Source organism: Rhineura floridana, chromosome 1, assembly GCF_030035675.1.
Source record: "Rhineura floridana isolate rRhiFlo1 chromosome 1, rRhiFlo1.hap2, whole genome shotgun sequence".
NCBI lineage: Eukaryota > Metazoa > Chordata > Lepidosauria > Squamata > Rhineuridae > Rhineura > Rhineura floridana.
Genome location: NC_084480.1, coordinates 24,865,853 through 24,888,802, shown reverse-complemented (window position 1 = coordinate 24,888,802; position 22,950 = coordinate 24,865,853). Strand labels below are relative to the sequence as shown.

At 42.6% G+C, this 22,950-nt stretch overlaps 1 protein-coding gene across 1 annotated transcript in view; it reads left to right on the top strand.

The window, feature by feature from the left end:
- The first annotated feature begins 3,595 nt into the window (after nucleotides 1-3,595).
- SLC45A2 (solute carrier family 45 member 2) overlaps nucleotides 3,596-22,950 on the top strand; it is a 32,035-nt gene continuing 12,680 nt past the window's right edge. Inside the window, 5 exon segments of the mRNA XM_061607430.1 lie at nucleotides 3,596-3,622; nucleotides 3,625-4,078; nucleotides 7,397-7,573; nucleotides 14,748-15,067; nucleotides 20,972-21,115. Of these exon segments, the coding sequence (XP_061463414.1) occupies nucleotides 3,596-3,622; nucleotides 3,625-4,078; nucleotides 7,397-7,573; nucleotides 14,748-15,067; nucleotides 20,972-21,115 (1,122 nt within the window).

The following is a 22,950-nucleotide window of genomic DNA, read 5'->3' as shown; positions in this document are numbered from 1 at the left end:
ATTATTTCAGAAGAATTCCACAGGGTGATACCCAGCTAAGGCATACACAGAATTACTTAAGTCCATTGGCTTCAGTTGGTCTACTAGTATGACTCACATTGGATATCACCCATAGTAGAAAGAAATGTTTGCCTTAAAAAAACTCTTTGATGCTGACTTCCGGGAAGGATGGCTTAGCTTGTGCCTGCCTCTGAGGCGAGCTCTCGTCTCAGAGGAAGCTTTTTCAGTTTTAAAACCAGCCAAAAGGTTTTTTTTTTGATTGGTAAAACTTTCTCCCAGGCAAGGGAGAAACGAAGAGATTATCCACAAGCTTCGTTGTGTTTGTTGGGGGACTTGAATTCATTAGGAACGAAGGACCTGCCAGCAACATCGGACGGAGCCAGGGAATTTCAAGCAAGCTCAAACTGATTAAGCAAGATGTTTTTTTTTTCTTTAAAGAAAAACCTATTCTAACAGGCAAGCATTCTTCTATCTACTCTTATCATTTTGTTATCGTTACAGTAAAAGAGATTTGTTATAGGATCAGCAACAAAGAATCCCTGGGTGAGTTATAACTTTCATATACACGGAATTAAGGAGGAAGAAAATCGAAATAGCCTATCTTTGTTTTTTATTGCAAAAAGCTGGCATGGAATTGAGCATTTTAAAGATATAAACGGATGAGGGGCAACTAATCTAAAGAGGAAATCTGATTTTATGACATTTGAGACTATTTTTTCTGGTTTACTTTTTTTTTTTTTTTTACGAATCTGCTTACTTTTTATGCCACTAATTTTTTGGATGCTGTGAACTAAATTTGTTTTGCACTTTTGGACACATAAGAGATAAGGCGGTTTGTGCTGTCTAGAGGGTGATGTCAGCAGGCTTGGAGGATTAACTCCTTTGTGACTGGAAAAAGAAATAAACTGTTCTTTGCTTGGGAATAGTTAAGAATGACAGTCAAGAAGGTGGCTAAGACCCTGGATGTACAGGAAGGGGTTCTCTATCTAGATATGTTTCAGAAAATAATGAATGAGATTAAGCTGGTGAGACAGGAGCTGAGACAGAGCAGACAAGAGATGAAAAGTGAATTTGGCAAAATGAGACAGGAGCTGAAGGAAATTCAGGATTCTGTGAGAGGGGAGGTGGATGATACCAAAGATATGGCTGGACAAATAAAACAAGATGAAAGAAAAATTAAAGGAAAGGTTCAAGCCCTGGAGATTGGAATAGATATATCAACTATGGACTTGGAAAAAGATTTGGATTTTATGGCTGTGATGGATCCTGGAGACAAATATCACTGTTTGGAATTCAGCGCTGTCCTTGAAGGAATTGGTGAAGAGATTAGAGATAAAGATATCAATGGTTCAAAAAAATTCCTGGACTGGAAGGATTTGATGGAACTTGAAATGGAGAAAGTTTACAGAATTAATTCCAGATGTGTGACAATGGAAAAACTCTCGGGAGATGTGATGGTGCATTCTGTGGAAAGGAGGAGCAGAGATGCAGCTTTACAACAACATTTCAGTGGTACATTCGGAATTGATGGCAAGGAAATATTTATGATGAAAGAAATTCCTATCAGACTTTTATTATATGACTATGACTATGACAGCAAGATTATTATGGGTGCAAGGATGGAGATGGAAGATGGAATTAACACTGAGAATGGCTATTGAAACTACTGGACCTAGCAGACTTGATGAGATGGATTAATTGACATGTTTATTTGGAGAAAAATCGATGGATATATTTCTCAAGGAGTGGAAGCCTCTCTTTGACTTTTTGCGGAAAGAATAAAGTAATGTTAATGAGATTTGATGATTAATTAAGAACTACTGGAGGAAAGTGATTTTGTAATATATTAAGAGAGAGGTTTGTTATATATTATAGATCTATAACTGATCTGCGACAAATCGGAAAGTCAACATTTTATTTTATTGTATTAGTTAATTTGTTTTTTTTGTTTTGTTTTGTTCTGTTCTGTTTTGTTTTTTGAAACTTTGAATAAAAATTATTGATATAAAAAAACCTCTTTGATGCTGTTTGCTGCTTCTTGACTGTAAGTGCAGGTTTATTATGGAGGAGGCTTGTGATACCTTTTAATAACAGTTGATATATATAATTTATGGCTTAGAAGGAATGCAGCAAGCACAAGTAGTGTGCGTCATTGCCAAGCAACATGAATCCGGGGGATCCTCAATCTGAACATCCCCTTGTCAGACTGCTTCTCATGCTGCATTTCTGCTAATTGCCAGAGTCACATCCTATCCTGTCAACTACTATTACATTTTCAGTTGTATAGTAGCACATTGGAAGCCTGTTCCTGTTCCCATTTTCTTTGGTGTAAGTCCGAGCTCAGACTTCTGAGTAATTGTGCATAGGATTGCAGTCTTAATATGCAAAGTGCCTTGCAGTTTTTGAGTTTGCAGAGCAGCTCAATAAGGAAGGTCACTATTCCACTTTATAGCTGAAAAATTGAAGTTGCTTGTTGTTGACTTGGTTAAAGCCCACAATAAGTGCTTGGTAGTGATGGGATAGGAGGGGAGAGTGCTGTTGAGCTCAGGTCCTGTTTGTAAGCTTTCCATAGACATCTGGTTGACCACCATGAGAACAGGATGCTGTACTAAATGGGCCACTGGCCTGATCCAGCAGGCTGTTCTTATGTTCTTATCCTAGGTATCCCAGATTCAAGTCTCAGTTCTGTGGCCACACTGCCTTGATTTTTGGTCTGCCCATCGTACTTAAATGGTGAGAAGGGCCTCTAGCCAGGGTTAGTGTTATGTCTGTGGTTTATATGGCAGTTAGCTTATTCATATCCCTTGATAAATGGTATACAATAGTAATTGATGAAATCCTAAGAGTATTATCAGCACAAAAGTGGTTGCTGTAGCCACAAAGCTAAATTAGATCATTCAGAGAGAAGTATAATTCCTTTGCATTCATCAGCCAGAGTGTCGGATAGTGATAACAGGTTTAGAATGCTGCCTATATATTTTCCTTTTATTTCCTTATACAGAAGGGATACATGCTTTTCTTTTCTTTAAATGAAAGCTGAAAATCCAGGGAGGGAGCCTGGAATGTTCCTTGGGATACAGGCCCCAGAAGCAAGAAAGCCGATCATCAAAGCACACAGGATTAAGTACCATAGGAAGGATTGCAGGTTTTATGCTGTTTCTTCCTCCAGACTGTTTTAAAAGCCATCTCGCTCTGCAAACCTTTCACTGCCAGAAATAGAGTAGAAAGGATACTCTCTCCCATAATCGACAGAAAGGTGGCAGATGCACTAACAGTCTGCTTGCAGAACATGAAGCAGCAGCAGCAGCTTATGAGAGTATTCTGTTATAGGCATAGTCTCTTGCCTTCAGACTAACTTTGGCTCCCAGCATATGAGAGTAGTATACACACATGATTCTTGCAGATAATCCTCCAGTCATAGCTGGGAACTCTCCAGTTAACTAGGCACTCTAATTGTACTAATCTTCCACAACACACACACACATACACACACAATGCATGCTTCCCCCTCTTGTAACTTGTGATTCCAGAGTCACGAAAAGTATGTGTGTGCCCCTCCTCCATCTCCTTTTCCCTGCCAGCTGACCCAAGAGCCATGCCCGACAGATCACACTCCCAGAAAGCAGCCCAATGACTCCAACCAGGCAGGATTTTGGTGGGCCGCTTCCACTCCCCTGTGAGTTGGGCACTGCCAGCATGGACTGCAGCAGTGGGGGGAAAGAAACCATGCTGCTCTGCTTGGCAGGCGGAGACCCTTTTCGGCCAGTGGAGCCCCCTAAGAAGGCAATGGGGAGACTGGTTATGCACAGCATGGCCATGTTTGGCCGAGAGTTCTGCTATGCTGTGGAGGCTGCCTTTGTCACGCCTGTGTTGCTCAGTGTGGGGCTCCCCAAAAGCCTTTATAGCCTGGTGTGGCTTATTAGCCCCATCCTTGGTTTTGTGCTGCAGCCTGTGGTAGGCTCGGCCAGCGACTACTGCACTTCCGGTTGGGGCAAGCGAAGACCTTACATCCTGGCCCTTGGCATTATGATGCTGGTGGGGATGGCTTTGTACCTCAACGGAGACGCAGTAGTCTCAGGTGAGTAATTAAGCACTCGCTTGTGCCAAGTGACACAAAGCTTTGTGAATCAGAAAATACGTATGTGGGGATGGGATGGATTGAAAGTGTGAGTTTTCTTAAAGGGCTGAAATTGGGATGTTTGTTCTGTGCCTGCAATTTCTCCTTCTCTCTAATGGATTGAAAATGTGAGCTTTCTTAACAAGCTCAATCTTGGGAATTTGTTATGTTCCTGCCATTTCCTCTCTCTCTCTAAAGGACTGAAAAAATGTGAGCTTGTCTAACAGATTAAAAATGCGAGCTTTTTTAACAAGTTGAAGCTTGGACATTTGGCACGTGCCTAAAATGGACTAGCTGGCATAAAAAAATAAATAATTGGGGTAAATTAATAGAAGCCATCCTGCACGGAAAGGGCTGAATGTATGTTGTTTGAAGTAGGTTTTGATACAAATGCTATCTGTATTTTGCATGCATATTCAACACAACAGTTGCAGCCATAATTGCCTCTTTCAAGCCACACAGAGGTTCTGGTCAAAAGAAAATGGGCAAAGTGCTAAATGGATGACTCCTCTGATTTTGAAATTAATCACATTTCATTGTTTATTTCAGGCGTAACTGCCTGAAAAAGTTGGATTATGCTGTGTTCCCATGCCTCCTGATGCAGAGGCTCATATTGGCACAAAATAACAATAACAACAACAAACGGTGTACGTGAAGCACTTCAAATGCTGAAGTGATGGAGTACATACAAATGCTGTTATCAGGTATCAAAATGCTTCATATGCATTGTCAGTAATCCCTGCAATATCCTTGTGAGGTAGGTCAATATTCTCGCACGCCACCCCGATCTCTGAGCAGCGTGAGACTGCACCCCAAACCATGGTGCAGAAAGCAGGCTGCTCTGTGGTCTTTCCAGCTTCACCCCCAACCCAAGACAAGACTAAAAACACAACCCTCTCCTTGGCTCCAGGATGGTGGGAGGAGGGCCCCTCACCTGAAAGAATTCCCAAAGCTCCCTTTGGATATGCAGACGGACTGTTCAATAAGTCCATTAACTCACAGGCTAGCTTAACAGAGGAAACTAGCCTGACCAGTAGAGCAGGTTTCTTGTTTGCGTATCCCACCTTCAGATACAAGATTACAGTCTTGAAGGGTACACAAAGAGATCATCTATATCATCCCTCAATCCCATAACAATATTATGATTCCTAAATACAGGACATTTACAACAGAGGCACTTAACAGGAAGCTGGCTATACAAGAATCATTTGGTTATATCCAATGTAGTGCTTAGCACAAGGTTTCTGCTTGCACAACAATTTCCCATCTCTCCTTCTCCTGCACCTCCCCCTAAACATATTCTCGGGGTTTCCCCAACCTTCCAGGTCAGATTTGGGAAGAGCACGGGGGGAGTGCAGGGAAATGCCATTGTGCAATCATAAATCCTTGCACGAACAGAACAACTGCATTGGATACCACCCAAAGAGTCAGAAGGGGCCTCAAAGGTAATCTGGTAAACCCTGCTGTTGCATCCCTGCAACAGGTAGCCATCCGGCCACCATCTTTTGAGGCCAGCCTGTTCCACTGATAGAGTGCTCGTACTGTCATAAAGTTCTTCCTATTGCAGTGGTGGCTGGTAGTTCCATGTCAGTGGGGCAGTGGCATCTGCTTCGAGTTTTAATTTGAACTTTGAAGGAGCTGTTCAGACTAAAACACAGAGCGGATTCCACTGCCCCGCTAACATGGAGCCACCAGCCATCACTGTCCTAATGTTTAATTAAAAAAGCACCCTCTGTTCTTGTACTTTGAACCCATTGACTCTGGTCTTACCCTCTGGAGTAACAGGAAGCAAATTTGCTCCATCACCCGCATGACATCCCCTCAAATATATGAAGATTGCTATTATATTGCCTCTTAATTAATCTCGTCTCCATACATACCCAACTCCTTCAACCTTTCCTCATAGGATTTGGTGTCCTCGCCATCTTTGTCATTCTCATCTGGAGACATTCCAGTTTCTCAATATCAACCTCCTCAACTGCAGTGCCCATATTAAACAAGCAGCTGTGGGCGCTTAGATTATCAAGAGTAAGGATTAATTCATACTATGCTGTTTTCAGGTTTTCAAAAAAAGGAGTCTCCTATAATAACCTTGTGAAGTTCAGCAGTCAAGATGATTGGGCTGTTATAATGGGCTGTTAATGGTAAACTATTCTGAAAGTGCTCTGATAGATTAGAAATTAGAAGAGATCTTTGATACTATCAACCCTACAATCCTCGCTGCTGACTCTGCAATAGCCCTACAAGAAACCAAAAAGGACTGCTTCAAGGATTGAGATGTTGCAGCACAATTTACACTTGGGCCTTGCATTTAATTTGCCTTTGTCTCATTGCAATCAACAGTTAAATGGATTTTAACCAAGTGTATTAATACCTGCTAAAGTGGCTCAAAGTCTACTATACCCAGCCAGTGACTGTTAAGAATCAGTTATGGAAAGGAAAATATAACCAGGTACCTAATTAAGGCTTTTGGTGTGCCCTGGTTCACCACATAAACCAACTCTGACTGTATGATTTGGGCTGCCAACATGCAACCTAGAGATTGATATATCTGTACTTTCCCTGATGATAGAAAAAACTTAATAGCCTTGACTTCTCTGGACAGCGTTCCCCTGTCCTTTGTCATTCCCCCTTCATATCTAGGTGTGTCACACAGAAAGTGGAGAGATGGAGCAGCGGGTGAAAGGAACAGACTGGAGGGGTGAAATACATTTGGGCAGGAAAAGCTGCAGCTGTTGAGTTCCCAGCTTCATTGGGGGTAAATGTAATGCTATAGTTGCCCTAGTTGGAACCCATCAACTATATGCATGCAACCAAATATTTGAGAAGATGGCTTGCGATGGTACATGGGCAACCTGCACAGCGGGGCTGATCCAGATCATGAGGCAATACACAGAATGGCTTGCTAAACGAAGCAACCATCCCATCCAGGGCAGTTGTAAGCAGCCTCTGTGTGGCAAACCTGTTGTGAAAAAATGGTCCCATGTTAGCCAAAGCCTGTGTCCCCCAGATCAATTAATAGAATTTTGGCTGCACTCCTTGCACCACTTAAGGCTGAACCAGGAGTGATGGTCGCAGGTAAGTATTTAGAAGAAAAAGAAAAGTGGCGATTGCCACAACCTTACAATAACCTAGCATGCCTGTGATATATATTTCTCATGTAAGCAATGGCTCTTGCGTGTGAAGAAGGCAACTGGAAATTGCAGCCAAATTGGCCCTGAGTAGTCCACAGTGCATAGGAAGTGGCTGTATTCAGTGCACCGGTTTCTTCTTTTGCAGCTTTGGTTGCAGACAGAGGCACCCAGAGGACTTGGGCTATAGTGATTACCATGCTGGGAGTGGTGCTCTTTGATTTTGCTGCTGACTTTATTGATGGTCCCATCAAGGCGTATTTATTCGATGTCTGCTCTCACCAGGACAAAGAGAAAGGGCTCCATTATCATGCCCTCCTGACAGGTAAAACACAGGGCTTCCGAAAGGGCCCCTTTCCCCCCCCTTTACTCAGACAGTGACGGGAGGGGGGAGAGGTGGTGGCTGCCTGGAGCTCCCTTTTCCCTTTCCATGCTTAAGCTTCTTGAATGACCTGATCATCTGATCCATGCCTCAGTCATGAGCATTGCCGAACAGGCCATCTTGTGACTGCTGAGGCTAGCAGAGAGAGGTTCCAGAGGGGCAGCTTCTTTTGAAGAAGTAATCTCCTAGAATGAAAATTAAAGCTAATCTCACAAGTATTTCCTCCTATTTGGGGAACATATTGGGTGTGCTTTTTTATTATTGATATTATTTTTCTTTTTGTTGCCTGGTATTTTTGTTTGTTTTTGGAGACTGGCATTTTTAACTATGGGGACACAAATCTAGCCAAGGGCCAGAGATGATACATCAACAAAAGCTTTTTAAACTTAGGGTTGTAGGTGACTAAGTCCTCCTCAGAGTAGACCCATTAAAAATAATGGACCTATTCGTCATGTCTATTAATTTCAATGGGTTCATTCTGAGTAGGATCGACACTGGACACAACCCTTAAACTGTAGCCCTTTAGCCCAAAATTACTAGGAAGTAAACTAGATAAGGACTGTGCTGCATATTTCAATTTCACTTAAGAGCGCAATTGTGCAAAACAGCATTCCTTTCCCATCCTCTCCCTGCCCGGCACCAGGTGAGAAATAAGTTTACCTGTAATGTCCCTTGATATTGCTACTATTTCCTACAATGCAGTGGTTATTCTACATTTAGATATTACACATCTATTTGTTATGCCATGCAAATAAGACCATAAGAAGAGCCTGCTGGATCAGGCCAGTGGCCCATCTAGTCCAGCATCCTGTTCTCATAGTGGCCAACCAGATCATCATCATAACTGATTATTTGTATGCCCCCTTTCCATAACAATTTATGCACAAGGCGCCTCACAACATGAACAGAAAAAAAGCTACACAACTCACTGTATGAAATAAGTTCAAATGGTCAATAAGTTAACAAGAACATCATAAAAACATACAATAAATTGACACATCCTTATAATTCCTACAAAATCCAACAATAAAATACAGAAGCATAATCCCAATAACAGCAAAACAAAAAACCGACCATCAGAAATTAAACTTTTACCCAAACAGAAGCCCCTAAGCAACACCCCACAGTCAAGGTGGTCTCTGGCATCTTCAGGCAGTGATACCTTTTATAGCTGCAGTCAGTCAAGGCCCCACCTTTCCAGGCCAGATGGAAAGAGGCCAGCAAGCAAGGAGAGGGTCTTACAGCCAAGATGGTCTCTCTTGGTCCATCCAAGATGGTCTACCCCAGGAAGCCCACAAGCAGGACCTGAGAGCAAGAGCACTCTCCCCTCCTGAGGTTTCCAGCAACTGGTCTGCAGAAGCATATTGCTTCTGATGATGGAGGCAGAGCATAGCCAACATGGCTTAGTAGCCATTGATTGCCATATCCACATACCTGCTTTCAAACAAAGGAGATGCCAGGAAGGGTGGGTGTTTGACCTTGCTGGCTGAGTTTGTTTGGTTTCTATCTTACCTTTTGATCCGGAGGGACCCCCAAAGTAGCTTACATAAAACAATAAAATATAATTGTATTAGGGCAGTGTGGAACCTGTGCTGTGGCCCGTCAGTGGCTCCTTGCCGGACTACAACTTCCGTCATACTTAACTAGGGATGGGGTAGAAATTCAATTTTATTTGCATTTTAATGAAAAATTACCCAATTTGCCCTTTTTGAACCAATATGCGAACTGAAGCACTGCTATCCTTAGAAAGTTGCACTTCCCCGAATTTTGTGATGCACTTCCCCAACCAAACAAACGTGTTTAAAAATGCATTATGTTAGGAGGAAATGCTTGCAAAAGGTCAAAACTGCACTGCATGTAAAAATGTATTTATTAGGAGAAATTCTCATTAAAAGGTTGATGAATTTTAATGAGGATTTAAAAAATAATGATTTGCAAACTGCTGCAGAAATGTGCAGAACTGAATTTGAGATGGGAAAAAAGGAGAAACTGAGGGAAACCTAAATGGATAGCTTTGTCTATCCCTGTCCTTGACCATTGGCCATACTGGCTGGGGATGAGGGGAGTTAATGTCCAAAACATTTGGAGGGCCACAGGTTCCCCACCAGTGCTTGTGGGCTTCTTCTACCCCAGGGATGGAGAACATTTGACCCTCTGGATGTTGTCAGGCTTTAACTGCCATCGCTCCCATCTCTTCCCTCTGATATGTAGCACTGTTCTGAGCTAGCATGTCTTCCCTGCAAAATGCCATTCTTATTTGCTCATTATGGTTGCTTCTCTCCTCACCTTTCATCCCATCTCACTCTTCTGACTGCTGGCAATTGGATGGTCCATTGCCCAGTCTGGCTATGGGCTCCTTTCTCCTTTCCCTCCAGGACCAAGGTATAACAACAGCAGCAGCAGCAGCAACCACATAAATTTAAATGTACTAAGAACCATATATAAACAAATCCATAAAGTCCTTAGAATCCTTAAGAGCATCAGTATAAAGGGGTAGAAATTAACCAAATGCTTGTATAAAAAAATGGGTCTGCAGCAGCCATGGGAAGAGAAGAGGCTGGACTCACCTCACAGGGGAGGGCATTCCATAGCCTAGGGGCCATGACAGAGAAGGCTCTGTTGTGAGTATTCGCCAATCGGGCTTCAGATATAGTAGGCACTTGCAGCAGGCCCTCTTCCCTGGCTCTCGTGCAGTGGGCATGACTAATTAGGGGAAGGCGGGCAGACAGATACCTAGGTCCAAACTGTTTAGGGCTTTAAAGGTCAAAACCAGCACCTTGAATTGTACTCAGAAGCAAACTGGAAGCAAATGTAGCTATTTTAGCACAGGCGTAATGTGCTCAAAGTGGCTCTTTCTAGTTAACATCCTGGCAACCGCATTTTGAACCAGTATTTTCACTCCCTTAGGACAGAGAGCTGATGAGTGGGGCAGCTGGTTGTTCCTATAGATGATCAGGAGAGCTTCCCCATTCACTCCCTTCACGAGGGGCATGTGGCTTGTGTGCCCGATAGGAACGCACATACAAAGCATTCCACAACACCAAAATGAATGCTTTGCATTTCAGCCATCATGCCATCTGGAGTAGAGCATCAGCACCATCCCCCAATGTGGATGGCAGGCACCAGCATCCAAATGGGTAGGGGAAACCTAGATCTCCAGGAGAGAGCTATGTGCTCTCCAGGCTTCAGGCAAAACATAAAATCAGGGTGACTGGAAGGCATGAGTTACTTATGCTTTTGCACTGTGCCACATCTGGAGCAACCCTATATCAAAGTGAGTTCCCAGCATTCTATGCCATACTCAAACATAGTTTAGATTAGAGTAATCCAAAGCAGCACCCACAACAAGACAGGAACAGGATTGTTTCTAAATGGCTGTGAAGGGGTGTCGCTAAGGGCAGGGACCAGTGTTGGCTAGCCGTGTCCCTGAGTGCACACACGTTTATTTAGTCTCATATGTGACCAGATGATGTTCATTCTAAATGCCGCAATGTGTGGCACTTGGGAACAATGTGTTGGTGGAGGCAAAATCAATCTGCTGTGCTTAGTAGCCGGGCCCATGGTGGGCAATGCTTTCCTCAGCCCAATAGCCTGGGACCCATAGGTGACCAGAAATTCCATGCATGTGAGTGGGGAGGCTGGTGGAGGAGGGATGGGGTGCTCTGTCCTACCTCTGCATCCGGGATAGAAGCCCAGTGGGTTGCTAGAGAAGGGGAACCCCCTCTTCTGTGACTATCAGACAGCTCTCCATCCCTTCTCAGCCAGCCCCCAACAGGCTAGTTAATTTTTTGCAGGCTAGACCTGAACTTACAAGATCTGAACAGGGTGGTTCACGACAGATGCTCTTAGAGGTCACTGATTCATAGGGTCGCCATAAGTCATAATCGACTTGAAGGCACATAACAACAACAACAAACAAAGTAAGTTTTATGGGCTTATTTATAAGACTGGCTGTGCCACACCTCATTCCCCCGCCCCCCAAGCAATACAGAGACCTTCCCTTCATATTTAGTTTGCTCATTCCAGTGATGGGCATTTTGCTTGTAGTGCAGGGATTGGAAGTCTGTGTCTCCAAATGTTCCTGGGTTCCAACTTCCATCAACCCTGGCTATTGGCTGTACTGGCTGGGGATGATTGGACTTGGAGTCTGGCAATGCCTGGAGGGCTACAGGTTCCCCATCCCTGTCATAGTGAGTAAGGCTGTTGTGCACAGCTCGCTAACCATGTTCAGGTGAAACATGAGAAGAACCATTGCACAGATAAATTAACACAGCATAGCCGCGTCCTCAAGGGAATGCAACAGACTGATGAAATGTGATGGACCTGAGTCCCCTTCATTGTGTACGTAACCAGACAGAGTGGGACCTTGGTGCCCCCATATTCAGAGAGGTTGTTTTGGGTGGACCTCTTATCGGGATACTTGGGATCCTATAACACCAAAGTGCGGTGATTGCTAAGTCTGCAAAACTGCTGTCCCCCATTTCTCATCCCCTTTTTTTGTAAAGGAATCATGCACCCACTTTGCTCAGTTTGTTTTGTTGTACACAGTTTGTATTTTGTGTCTGTCATCTCTGTAACTGTACCTGAAAGTGGACTTTTTGTGTGTGTCGTGAAAGAGAAGGCCCAGCTTGGAATATTTCCCCGACAACTTTCTCACCCCCATAAGGGCTTTTCCTTTCTCCAAATCTGGAAGTTCTTATGCCCCAAGGATTATTCTTCTCTGACCTCCAGACCTTGGATGTTAGGCTGGCATCGATGGCATGAGATGGAAGGAAGAGCCATGTGATCCTCATGCTTGCCCATCTCACTGCCACAAAACAAAGAGGAAGTTGTGCTGCCTTGCAGCCGAAGTGATGCCAGCCCTCCTACAGTTGTTTAAATTGGGGTTTACATATAAGTTTGACCTTTATGGTGTTACACATCCAGCTAAACACAGCATTTGTGGGTGCATTTTGGGATCTCTTGCAAATGCACAGCAAGCAAAGAACAAGCTCTTGCTATAAAAATGGTAGTGTTATAGCATTGCAAGTAGGAGGACCCTTTGTAGCCCGAGGGCCACATTCCTTTCTGAGCAGCCTCCCAGGGGCCACATCCCAGGGCCAGAGCAAAAGTGGGCAGAGCAATGAATGTAAAATTTGCAGCTTGGGACCAGCATACTTGAAAGATTATCTTACCCCCTATATACCCATTCGATCACTACACTCTGCAGATGAAGACCTCCTGCAAATACCGTCTTATCAGAAGGTCCGTTCCATAAAACATAGGAAGCGGACCTTTAGTGTTGTGGCACCTACCCTTTGGAATTCCTTCCCCTTAAATAATAGACAGGCACCATCTTTGTTATCTTTTTGGCACCTACTGAAGATCTTCCTCTTTCAACAAGCCTTTTAAGTAGAGACTTTATCTCAGGCTGCGTATGTGTTGGCATTGCTTTTTAAGATCTTTTTAGAGTTTTTTTTAAAAGATGTTTTTAAAGATGTGTTTTAAAATGTTTTTAAAGACATTTTGTTTCAATATGTTTTAAAGTCTTTTGTTTTTAAGATGTTTTAAAGTGTTTTTAGTGTTTCTGTTTGCCGCCCTGGGATTTCTGTTATGGACTGCCTTCAAGTCAATTCCGACTTATGGCGACCCAATGAATAGGGTTTTCATGGTAAGCGGTATTCAGAGTTGGTTTACCATTGCCTTCCTCTGAGGCTGAGAGGCAATGACTGGCCCAAGGTCACCCAGCGAGCTTCATGACTGTGTGGGGATTCGAAGCCTGGTCTCCCAAGTTGTAGTCCAACACTCTAACAACTATATATACATTTAATAAATAAAATAAAATAAAATTGACCTTTGTGTGGTAGGCTAGTTTCTACACTCAGTCACATGTTCCTCTTTATCCACCATCCAGATAAGCTAGAGGCATTATCAGAGTTAATAATAACACATCCCAGCCTAGCAAAAGCCCTCAAGTAGGATGTGAAACAGGGCCAATGCGGGTCATGGCCTGGGGAGAGTCCCAAGGGCCAGAGCGAAAGGCCTGGAGGGCCGCATTTGATTCCTCACCCCTGAGGTTTCTCCTCCTTGCAGTCCAATGTAGCCTTTAGATTTGTTCCCTGATCTGAGGGCTCTCCCAGGCAACCTCTTTATTGCGCGTTTGTCCCAATTTGTTTGAGGGGAGGCGAGACGACGTTGCATCAAAGCGAGTGTTATCCCACACTTTCCAGTCCATTTTCCCTGCCACTTTCCTTATTGCAAAAAGACCGATCTTTTGGGGGAGCAGTTTGTTGTGCAAGACCTCCCAACCCACTATAATTACGAGTCCTGGCATGTGGTTGGATCCCACCCCAAAAATAGCAACAGTCTGGAAGTGTCTCCATTTTAGAGCCGCCTGAAGAATCACAAGGAAGTCCATCCTTTGCAACTATCAAATGTCAGCATCTCCTATATGCCAAACCTTCCTGCATACAGGAATATAAGAACATATTTTCTTTGTGTCTGCCAGTGGTGGTTGGTGGCTCTGTGTCAGTGGGGCAAGGAATCCGCTCTGGGACCCTGGACAGCTCCTTGAAAGTTCAGACTAAAACCTGGAGCGGACTCCACTGGCATGGAGCCACCAGCTGCCGCTTCAGTTGAAAAATGGAAATGGACTGCCTTCAAGTTGATCCCGACTTATGGCGACCCTACGAATTGGGTTTTCATGGTAAGTGGCATTCAGAGGTGGTTTTACCATTGCCTTCCTCTGAGGCTGAGAGGCAGCGACTGGCCCAAAGACAGCCAGTGAGCTTCATGGCTGTGTGGGGATTTGAACTCTGGTCTCCCAGGTCGTAGTCCAGCACCTTAACCACTACACCACACTAGCTCTCGCTGTTACAATTAGAGGAAGTGATATCTTTCATTGATTTAACTGATTGTTCTAGATATCTTTTAATGTATTGTTAAAGCATGTGAATATATTATTAAAATGTGTATGGGAGCTTTTGGGAACAGAAGGGCAAGAAACAGAAATAAAAATAAAATTAAAAAATCTGCACAATAATCTTTGGATGTGGAAATAATCTGACATGTTGGTATTAAATAAGATATTACTGTCTTTTTAATATTAACAAGCATATCTTTTTTCTTTTCTTTTCAGGTCTGGGAGGGGCCCTTGGCTACCTTACAGGTGCTATTGATTGGGAGCATACTGTCCTGGGAAAATATCTGGGATCAGAATTCCAGGTGATGTTCTTTTATGCAGCTCTTGTGTTCCTGATCTGTCTTACTGTACACTTGTGCAGTATTCCTGAAACATCTCTCGCCATCAAGGTAGAATCTGAAGCCCTGCTAAAAGCAGCTCCACCCTATCAATATGGCTCCATAGGAAAAGTCAAGAATGATTATTTGAACAGTGGATATAATGAAATAGGTATTTTATCTCAGCAAGGGAAGCCCACCATAAAACAAGACATTCAGGTAATTGCTACTTTTTGGGTTACCATCTCTGCCTTTAATTCTTACATATTTGAGAGAGTAACCCTCGACCCCGCACCCACAGTAGAAAGTGATATAATCAATCTGGAATATCAGGTTGTTAGAAATAAAATGGAGGCTGGAACATGGGGCTGGATCCAGACTAAGGTTGCAATTTAATACATGTCTACTCAGAACTAAGCTCCATTGGGTTCAGTGGAACTTACTCCCAGGTAAGTGTGTATTAGGTTGCAGCCTAAGTTACCTAGTTCCCATTGAAATAAATGGAACACAAGTGAATTCATGACTAACTTGTTCTATTAATTTCAATGGGACCTAAGTTCAACTAACTTAGTCTGGTTCTAACCCACAATCTTATGGATGGCCCCATTTCTAAACTATGGTCATGATCCTAAAAAATTTAGTCATGCTCAAGGTTGCAATCTTGTACCCACTTCCCTGGGAATAAGCCCCACTGAACTCAATTGGGCTTTCTTCTGAGCAATATGTCTGTCCAGCTATCTAAGTTCACTGATCCTGATTAATTTGACTCTAATTTCATGTCTTGCATTTAGCCAAGAAGGATCTTGGCAAAGTATCACTGTGTTCGGTTGTCTTTCAGCTGCAGTCCTCAAGTTAATGCATTTAGTGAAAAGGAATCAGTCAGTTCTTGCTATATTAAAATCACAGAATCATAGAATCATAGAATTGGAAGGGGCATATGAGACCATCAAGTCCAACCTCCTACTCAATGCAGGTGTCCAAATTAAAGCATATCTGACAAGTGGCTGTCCAGCTGCCTCTTGAATGCCTCCAGTATTAGAGAGCCCACCACCTCCCTAGGTAATTGGTTCCATTGTCGAACTGTTCTAACAGGTAGGAAGTTTTTCCTGATGTTCAGTCAAAATCTGGCTTCCTGCAACTTGAGCTCATTATTCTGTGTCCTGCACTCTGGGACAATTGAGAAGAGATCCTGGCCCTCCTCAGTGTGGCAACCTTTCAAGTACTTGAAAAGTGCTATCATATCTCCCTTCAGTCTTCTCTTCTCAAGGCTAAACATGCCCGGTTCTTTCAGTCTCTTCTCATGAGGGATGGAATCCTCTCCTCCTTTACCTTTCATTTCAAGTATCTTTTCATTTTTCTGATCTCCAATTTTTTTTGCTTTGCAGAGAATTATCAATATTATAATCATTATTTATTCACAAGTCTCCACTGATACTGAAATTGCCAGTTTACATTCCTTTTCAAGTGCATTGCAGAGCAGATTAAGGCAGATAATCAACTCAGTGTCTTCCCCCCTGCTGCTTACAATCAGGACCTCATTCCTTCATGCTGCTTTTTGTCTGTCAGTTACAATCAAGACTTCATTGACATAAGTGAAAGGGAATACACATTTGAAGAGAAATAGAAAGTAGATTGAACTTTCACATAGAAAGTAGATTCATAAAAGTATCATACTATCAATGATTTCAAAACGATTGAAAAAAAAACAAATTGGGGGGAAAAAGAAGAAAGAATCGGAAACCAGGTGTGGAGAGTTGCTATTTCAAAATACTCTCCTCAAAGATAGAGAATATCAGAAATAATAATTAATCTGATGGCAAATCTGATTATTGCAGAAATGTAGCCCATCGCTACTCCTCACAGGGCTTTGTTTCCAGTCCCCTGATCATCCTTGTTGCCCTCCTCTGAACCCATTCCTGTTTGTCTGCATCCTTTTCAAAGTGTGGTGTCCAGAACTGGACACGGTACTCAAGAGGAGGCCTAAACATTGCAGAACAGAGGGGAACTAATACTTCATGCAATTTGGAAACTATACTTCTGTTATGCAGCCTAAAATAGTATTTGCCTTTTTTGCAGCCACATCACTCTGTTGGCTCATATTCAGCTTGTGATCAACTACAATCCTATCTTATCACTGTTCATTTGATTTCTTTTTCCTCGGTGTAGAACTTTGCATTTATTCCTATTCAATTTCATTCTGTTGTTTTCAGGCCAGTGCTCCAGCATATCAAGATCCCTTTGAATTTTGTTTCTGTCTTCCAGAGTATTAGTATTCCTCCCAATTTTGTATCTTCTGCAAATTTGATAAGCATTCCCTCCACATCCTCATCCAAGTTATTAATAAAAATGTTGAAGAGCACTGGGTCCAGAACCACTGATAAATACTGTTGAGTATGATTCTGCAGCCAACTGTGAATCTACCTGATAATTGTTCCATCCAGCCCACATGTATTTAGTTTGCTAATCAGAATATCATGGGGCACTTTGTCAAAAGCTTTGCTGAAGTCGAGATATATTATGTCCACAGCATTCCCACAGTCTACCAGGGAAGTTACCTGATCAAAAAATGAGATAAGGTTAATCCGGCTTTTTTAGGACTTGTTCTTGATAAATCCATGTTGGCTTCTAGCAATCACTGCATTGTTTTCAAGGTGCTTACAGACTGACCACTTTATAATCTGCTCCAGAATTTTCCCAGGGATTGATGTCAGGTTGACTGCTCTTTAGTTACCAGCTTCCTCCCTCTTGTCCTTTTTGAAGATAGGGACAACACTAGCCCTCCTCCAGTCATCTGGCACTTCACCAGTCCTCCACGATTTCGCAAAGATAATAGACAGTGGTTCCAACAGTTCTTCAGCCAGTTCCTTCAATACTCTAGGATGCAGTTTGTCGGGCCCTGCAGATTTGAACTCATTCAAAGTGATTAGGTATTCCTTGATGATTTGTCCATCTATTTCAAGATGCAATCCTGCCCCTTCAACTTCACGTTCTTTAGGAAGGTCATAGACCCTTTTTTGGGAGAAGACTGAGCCAAAGTAGGAATTGAGCACTTCTGCCTTTTCTTTGTCATCTGTTCTCATTTTGCCATCCTCGCTGAATAGCTGTACCATCATTTCTTTTCTCCGTCTTTTACTGTGGATGTACCTGAAGAAAGCTTTTTTGTTGCTTTTGGCATCTCTCGCTACCCTCAGTTCATTCTCAGCTTTAGCCTTCCAGATATCATCCCTGCAATTCTGTACTACTTGTCTGTACTCTTTCTTTCTGGCCTGGCCTTCCTTCCACTTCCTGTATGTGTCCTTTTTTTGTTTTCAGGTCATTTCTAAGCTTTTTGTGAAGCCACATTGGCTTCTTCTGCTATCTTCCTCTTTTTTTCCTTGATGGAATTGTTTGCCATTGTGTCTTAAGATTTTTCTGTTTTAGAAACTCCCACCCATCTTGGACTCCTTTTTTCATCAGGGTTGCTTGCCAATGAACCTTAGTTACCATTGTTCTGAGTTTATTAAAATCAGCTTTCCTGAAGTCCAGGGTACGCAAATGGCTACTCGCAGCTTTTGCTTCTGTTAAAATCAAGAATTCAAGTATGGTGTGGTCACTTTCCCCCAGAGTTCCTGTAGCTGCCACTTCATCCACCAAATCATCTCTATTGGTTAGAATCAAGTCAAGGCTAGCTGATTCTGTAGTTGCTTCCTCTACTTTCTGTAGGAGAAACTTATCTCCAACGCGTAAGGAATTTCTTGGAGGGGCCGTGTTTGGCAGAATTTGTCTCCCAGCAGATATCGGGGTAATTGAAGTTCCCCATTACTACTACACCATGCTTCTTTGAAACATTGTCAATTTGCTTTTCAAAAGTTTCATCCTCATCTTCTTGATTGGGTGGTCGGTAGTAGACTTCAACCACCATGCTCCTTTTATTCTTTGCGCCATTAATTTTAATCCAGATACTCTTGGTGGAGCTACCAAGCTCATCTTCCTCTATTTCTGTGCAGGCATATATATTTTTAACATATAGCATGACTACGCCTCCCTTTCTATTCCTTTTGTTCTTTTTGAACAAGTTATATTCTTCAGTTGCTGTATTCTACTCATGGGAGTCATCCCACCAAGTTTCAGTTATACCTATCAAGTCGTATTTACTCTCCTGTATTAAGAATTCAACTCCGTCATGTTTGTTTCCCATACTCTGGGGATTAGTATACAAACATCAAAGACCATGTGATTTACAGCCTGGCTTCCTTCCTACATTTTTATGAAGACTATTACTGGGCCCCATTAGAGCCATTCCCTCAATTCCTCTTACTGTGCACAAGACTTTGTTAGTCATTACTGGCAAGTTTATGTCTCCCGCCCCCTTAGGATTCAGTTTAAAGCTCTCCTGATGAATTTCTCCATGCTGAGGCCAATCATATTTCTCCCAGTCCTTGTGAGGTGCAACCTGTCACTTGCCAGCAGTCCATCCTCCAGGAAGCATAGCCCGTGGTCCCAGAATCCAAATCTCTCATGTTGGCACCAGTAGTTTATAGGCAGTCATTCACCCGGAGTACTCTCCATGAATGAAGGTGAAAGGGGAGGGCCACATAAAAAGATGACTCTTGTTGAATGCGCCATATTACCATCAATCAATCAATCAATCTATCAATCTATCTGTCTGTCTGTCTGTCTGTCATCTCCTGCCCTTCTTCCCATTTTCGAGATCATCCAGGCCCACCCTTAAGCAATGTTTTGTTTTGCATCCAATTTTTTTTGTTTTTTTTATTTGAATCCATTTAGGCCTGGGCTAAGCATATGGGGAAGACATTCTTCTTTTTTAAAAAAATGCATCTATTTGTTTGATTTGATTAACTGGCAACCTCAAGATACCTATGTGCTTACATGTTGGGAATCCCTATGAGTGCTTCCAGGCTGTCATTATTTTTCAGGCAGGATTCATTGCATACCAGGAAATTCAGGTTGTGCAATTAAAATGGTATGTGGTGCTCTTGCGCAACAAATTGACTTCCCCCACCGCTTCTACTTTTTGCCGTAAGGAAAGTGAGGGGGAAATGCTTTGGAAAGTGTGGGATAACAATTGCTTAGCATGGTATCATATAACCTCAGTGAAAAAAAATTAAAATGAATGCTCGATAAACAGCCAATGTATAACTTCTCTGCAAATGTTGTGCAAACAAATCAGGACAAATGCTCAATACACAGGCCATTGGGAAGTGGCCATTGGGAAGTGACCTATGTGAGGGTGGTTGTATACCACCAGCCCAAGCCAAACCCTACAGTGTTGCTTTGTGGCAATTTTTCTTTACTACTTATCAGAGGCTTTTACCAACCTGGAGCTCTCTAGATGATGTAGAACTACAACTCCTACCATGCTGTGTTGGCTGGTGGTGATGGGAGCTGTAGTCCAAAAACATCTGGAAGGTACCAGGTTGGTGAAGGCTGACTTACAGGAGTACCTTGTGGGCCCATGTGAAGGTCAAACTAAATGGAACACAAAAGTCACTTGACAGTTTGTTTTTACAAAGCTAAAGTCCTTGGCTTGTGACCCACAAGTCACTACAGTGTCATCCAATATCTGTGGACCATTATATGAGGAACAGCTAGGGATGGAAGGACCTGTAAGTCTTGGCTCTCTCAGTTTCTCATTTTTCCGATCTTAAATTCTGTTCTCCACATTTCTGCAGCAATCTGCATTTTTTAAAAAAAACCTCATAAAAATTCTTCAGCGTTTTAGGACAAATTTCTCCTAACACATTTTTGTAGGCAGTTTTCACTAATGTACACATTTTCAGAAGCAATTTCTCCTAATACAATACATTTTATATGTTATTTTCACTAATATATTTATTCTTACGCACACTTCCCCTAAACGTGCATTTTTGGAGACATTGTTTAGTTGGATAACTGTGTCGCATAATTTGGATAAATGTGTTTCGGTTCTCATATTGCTTTGGAAATTGTGGATTTGATGGATTTGGCTTTAAATGCAAACTGAACCAAATTTATCCCCCCTGTGATTGTAACATGTACACCAGTTCTCAGTGCGGTCAAAAGAAAATGCAGGATCTTTAGCCCTCTTCTGTGAATACTTTTGGGAGCCTTTAAAATGAAATATTGGGATATTCTTCCATTCAGGTTCGGAGGCAGATGACCATTAAGTCCCTCCTAAAAGCACTTTTAAGCATGCCCTCCCACTACCGCTGTTTGTGTGTGAGCCATTTGATGGGATGGACAGCTTTCCTTTCCAACATGCTCTTCTTCACCGATTTTATGGGGCAGGTAAGGAAAGTAACCATCCTTCCCCTGGCCGAATGCAAACTTGTTGATTTCAAGTATTTCACCTGCTTGCTTATACAGCATGATGGCAAATTTTAGAATTGTCAACATTTAGAATAGCCAAATGAGAAGAGAGATTTCAAAGAACACAAATGGATGCCTTCAGGCATTATTTATAGAACTGACTCCATTGGGTAGCCAAGTTTTAAAATTTATTTTAGAAAAAAAGGTTCAGCCTCTTTAATCTGTCATATTCTCTAAAAGATGAAAATGCCAGTTTTAAAAACAGCAGGACCTGGGGGAGCTTCCTCCTCCAACACACACGTTTCCATTTCTGTTGCAAATGTTTGATTCCCCTCCATATCACTCTTGGAATCTACAGAACTGACAATCATGCCGTACATTTTAAAATTAGAATCCCCTCTAGCATTTAATTATTTTGTTTACTGCTTTAGTGTATATGGGCAATTTTAACTGAAATAAACCTGACATTTCCAGCTCTCTGTTTCATGCCATTCAGAGACTATTATGTGAGTAGATATCCAAATCTGATCCTTCCCACTTGCTAGTGGAGGGTGTCATGGACCAGTACTACCTAGGAAGGGATACCCAATGTTGTTTCTTCCAGATATTTTTGAACTTTACCTTCCACCATCTCTGATCATTGGCCATGCTGGTTGGGCTGATGGGAATTGGAGTCCAGCACCATCTGGAGAAAGTCATGTTGGTCAGTAATTACCACTATGCTAAGGTCCCAGGAGGACAGAGGAGACTATGTCTGATGATAGCATTCTGCTGCCAGGAAGAAGGTTCTAGAATAGGAACCAATGTGCTGCTCTCCAGATGTTGTGGGACTCCACCTCCCACCGGTGCCAGGCAACATGGTCAGTCATCATGGAGTTTTACTGCCCTCTAGAAGTTCTTGGACTACGCCAGCAATTCATGTCTCAGAGTTTGGAAACAGTCAAGTGAAACGGCACACTATGGTTTGGTGTTGCAAGAATGAGCAGGCAATAGTTTCTGGCTTGTGGGTTCCCCTTCCTCTTCCCATGCCTTGTTGTACGAGGGGAATCTTAACATCCACTCCCAGTTTGTAGCAAAACATGCCAACAAGCTAGGATTTGCAAATCACATTCAAGTAATGGGTTATAATACTGGTTTTTAGTCAAAACAGTTAAGAATGGGTTGTATCCAATATTTGACCTACTCAGGGTAGACCCATTGAAGTGAATGAACATAATTAACTTTGATCCATTAATTTCAAGGGGTCTTCTCTGAATATTTGTTAGTTGGATACAACCCTATGGTTTAGCAGAAACTGAGACCAGACATTTCTATTTTGACTTACAGGTGGAGGAGGAAATGCATGAGTCCAAGGTTTATTCTTGTAACATCAAACCATGGTTTGGTACTAACATGCAAATAGAATCATTGTGACCTTGTGCTGGTGGAAAGCCTGTCTGAAACAGGAGTCAGACCACAATACTATCAATTGTTGGCCCTACACTATTGGCAGAAAGTCTGCTGTCAGTACATGTCATCATCATAATTAAAGTCACCAACACAAAATAACACACAGATGCAATCAATCCTGTGCAAGTGAAATAACATAAGAACATAAGAAGAGCCTGCTGGATCAGGCCAGTGGCCCATCTAGTCCAGCATCCTGTTCTCACAGTGGCCAACCAGGTGCCTGGGGGAAGCCCGCAAGCAGGACCCGAGTGCAAGAACACTCTCCCCTCCTGAGGCTTCCGGCAACTGGTTTTCAGAAGCATGCTGCCTCTGACTAGGGTGGCAGAGCACAGCCATCATGGCTAGTGGCCATTGATAGCCCTGTC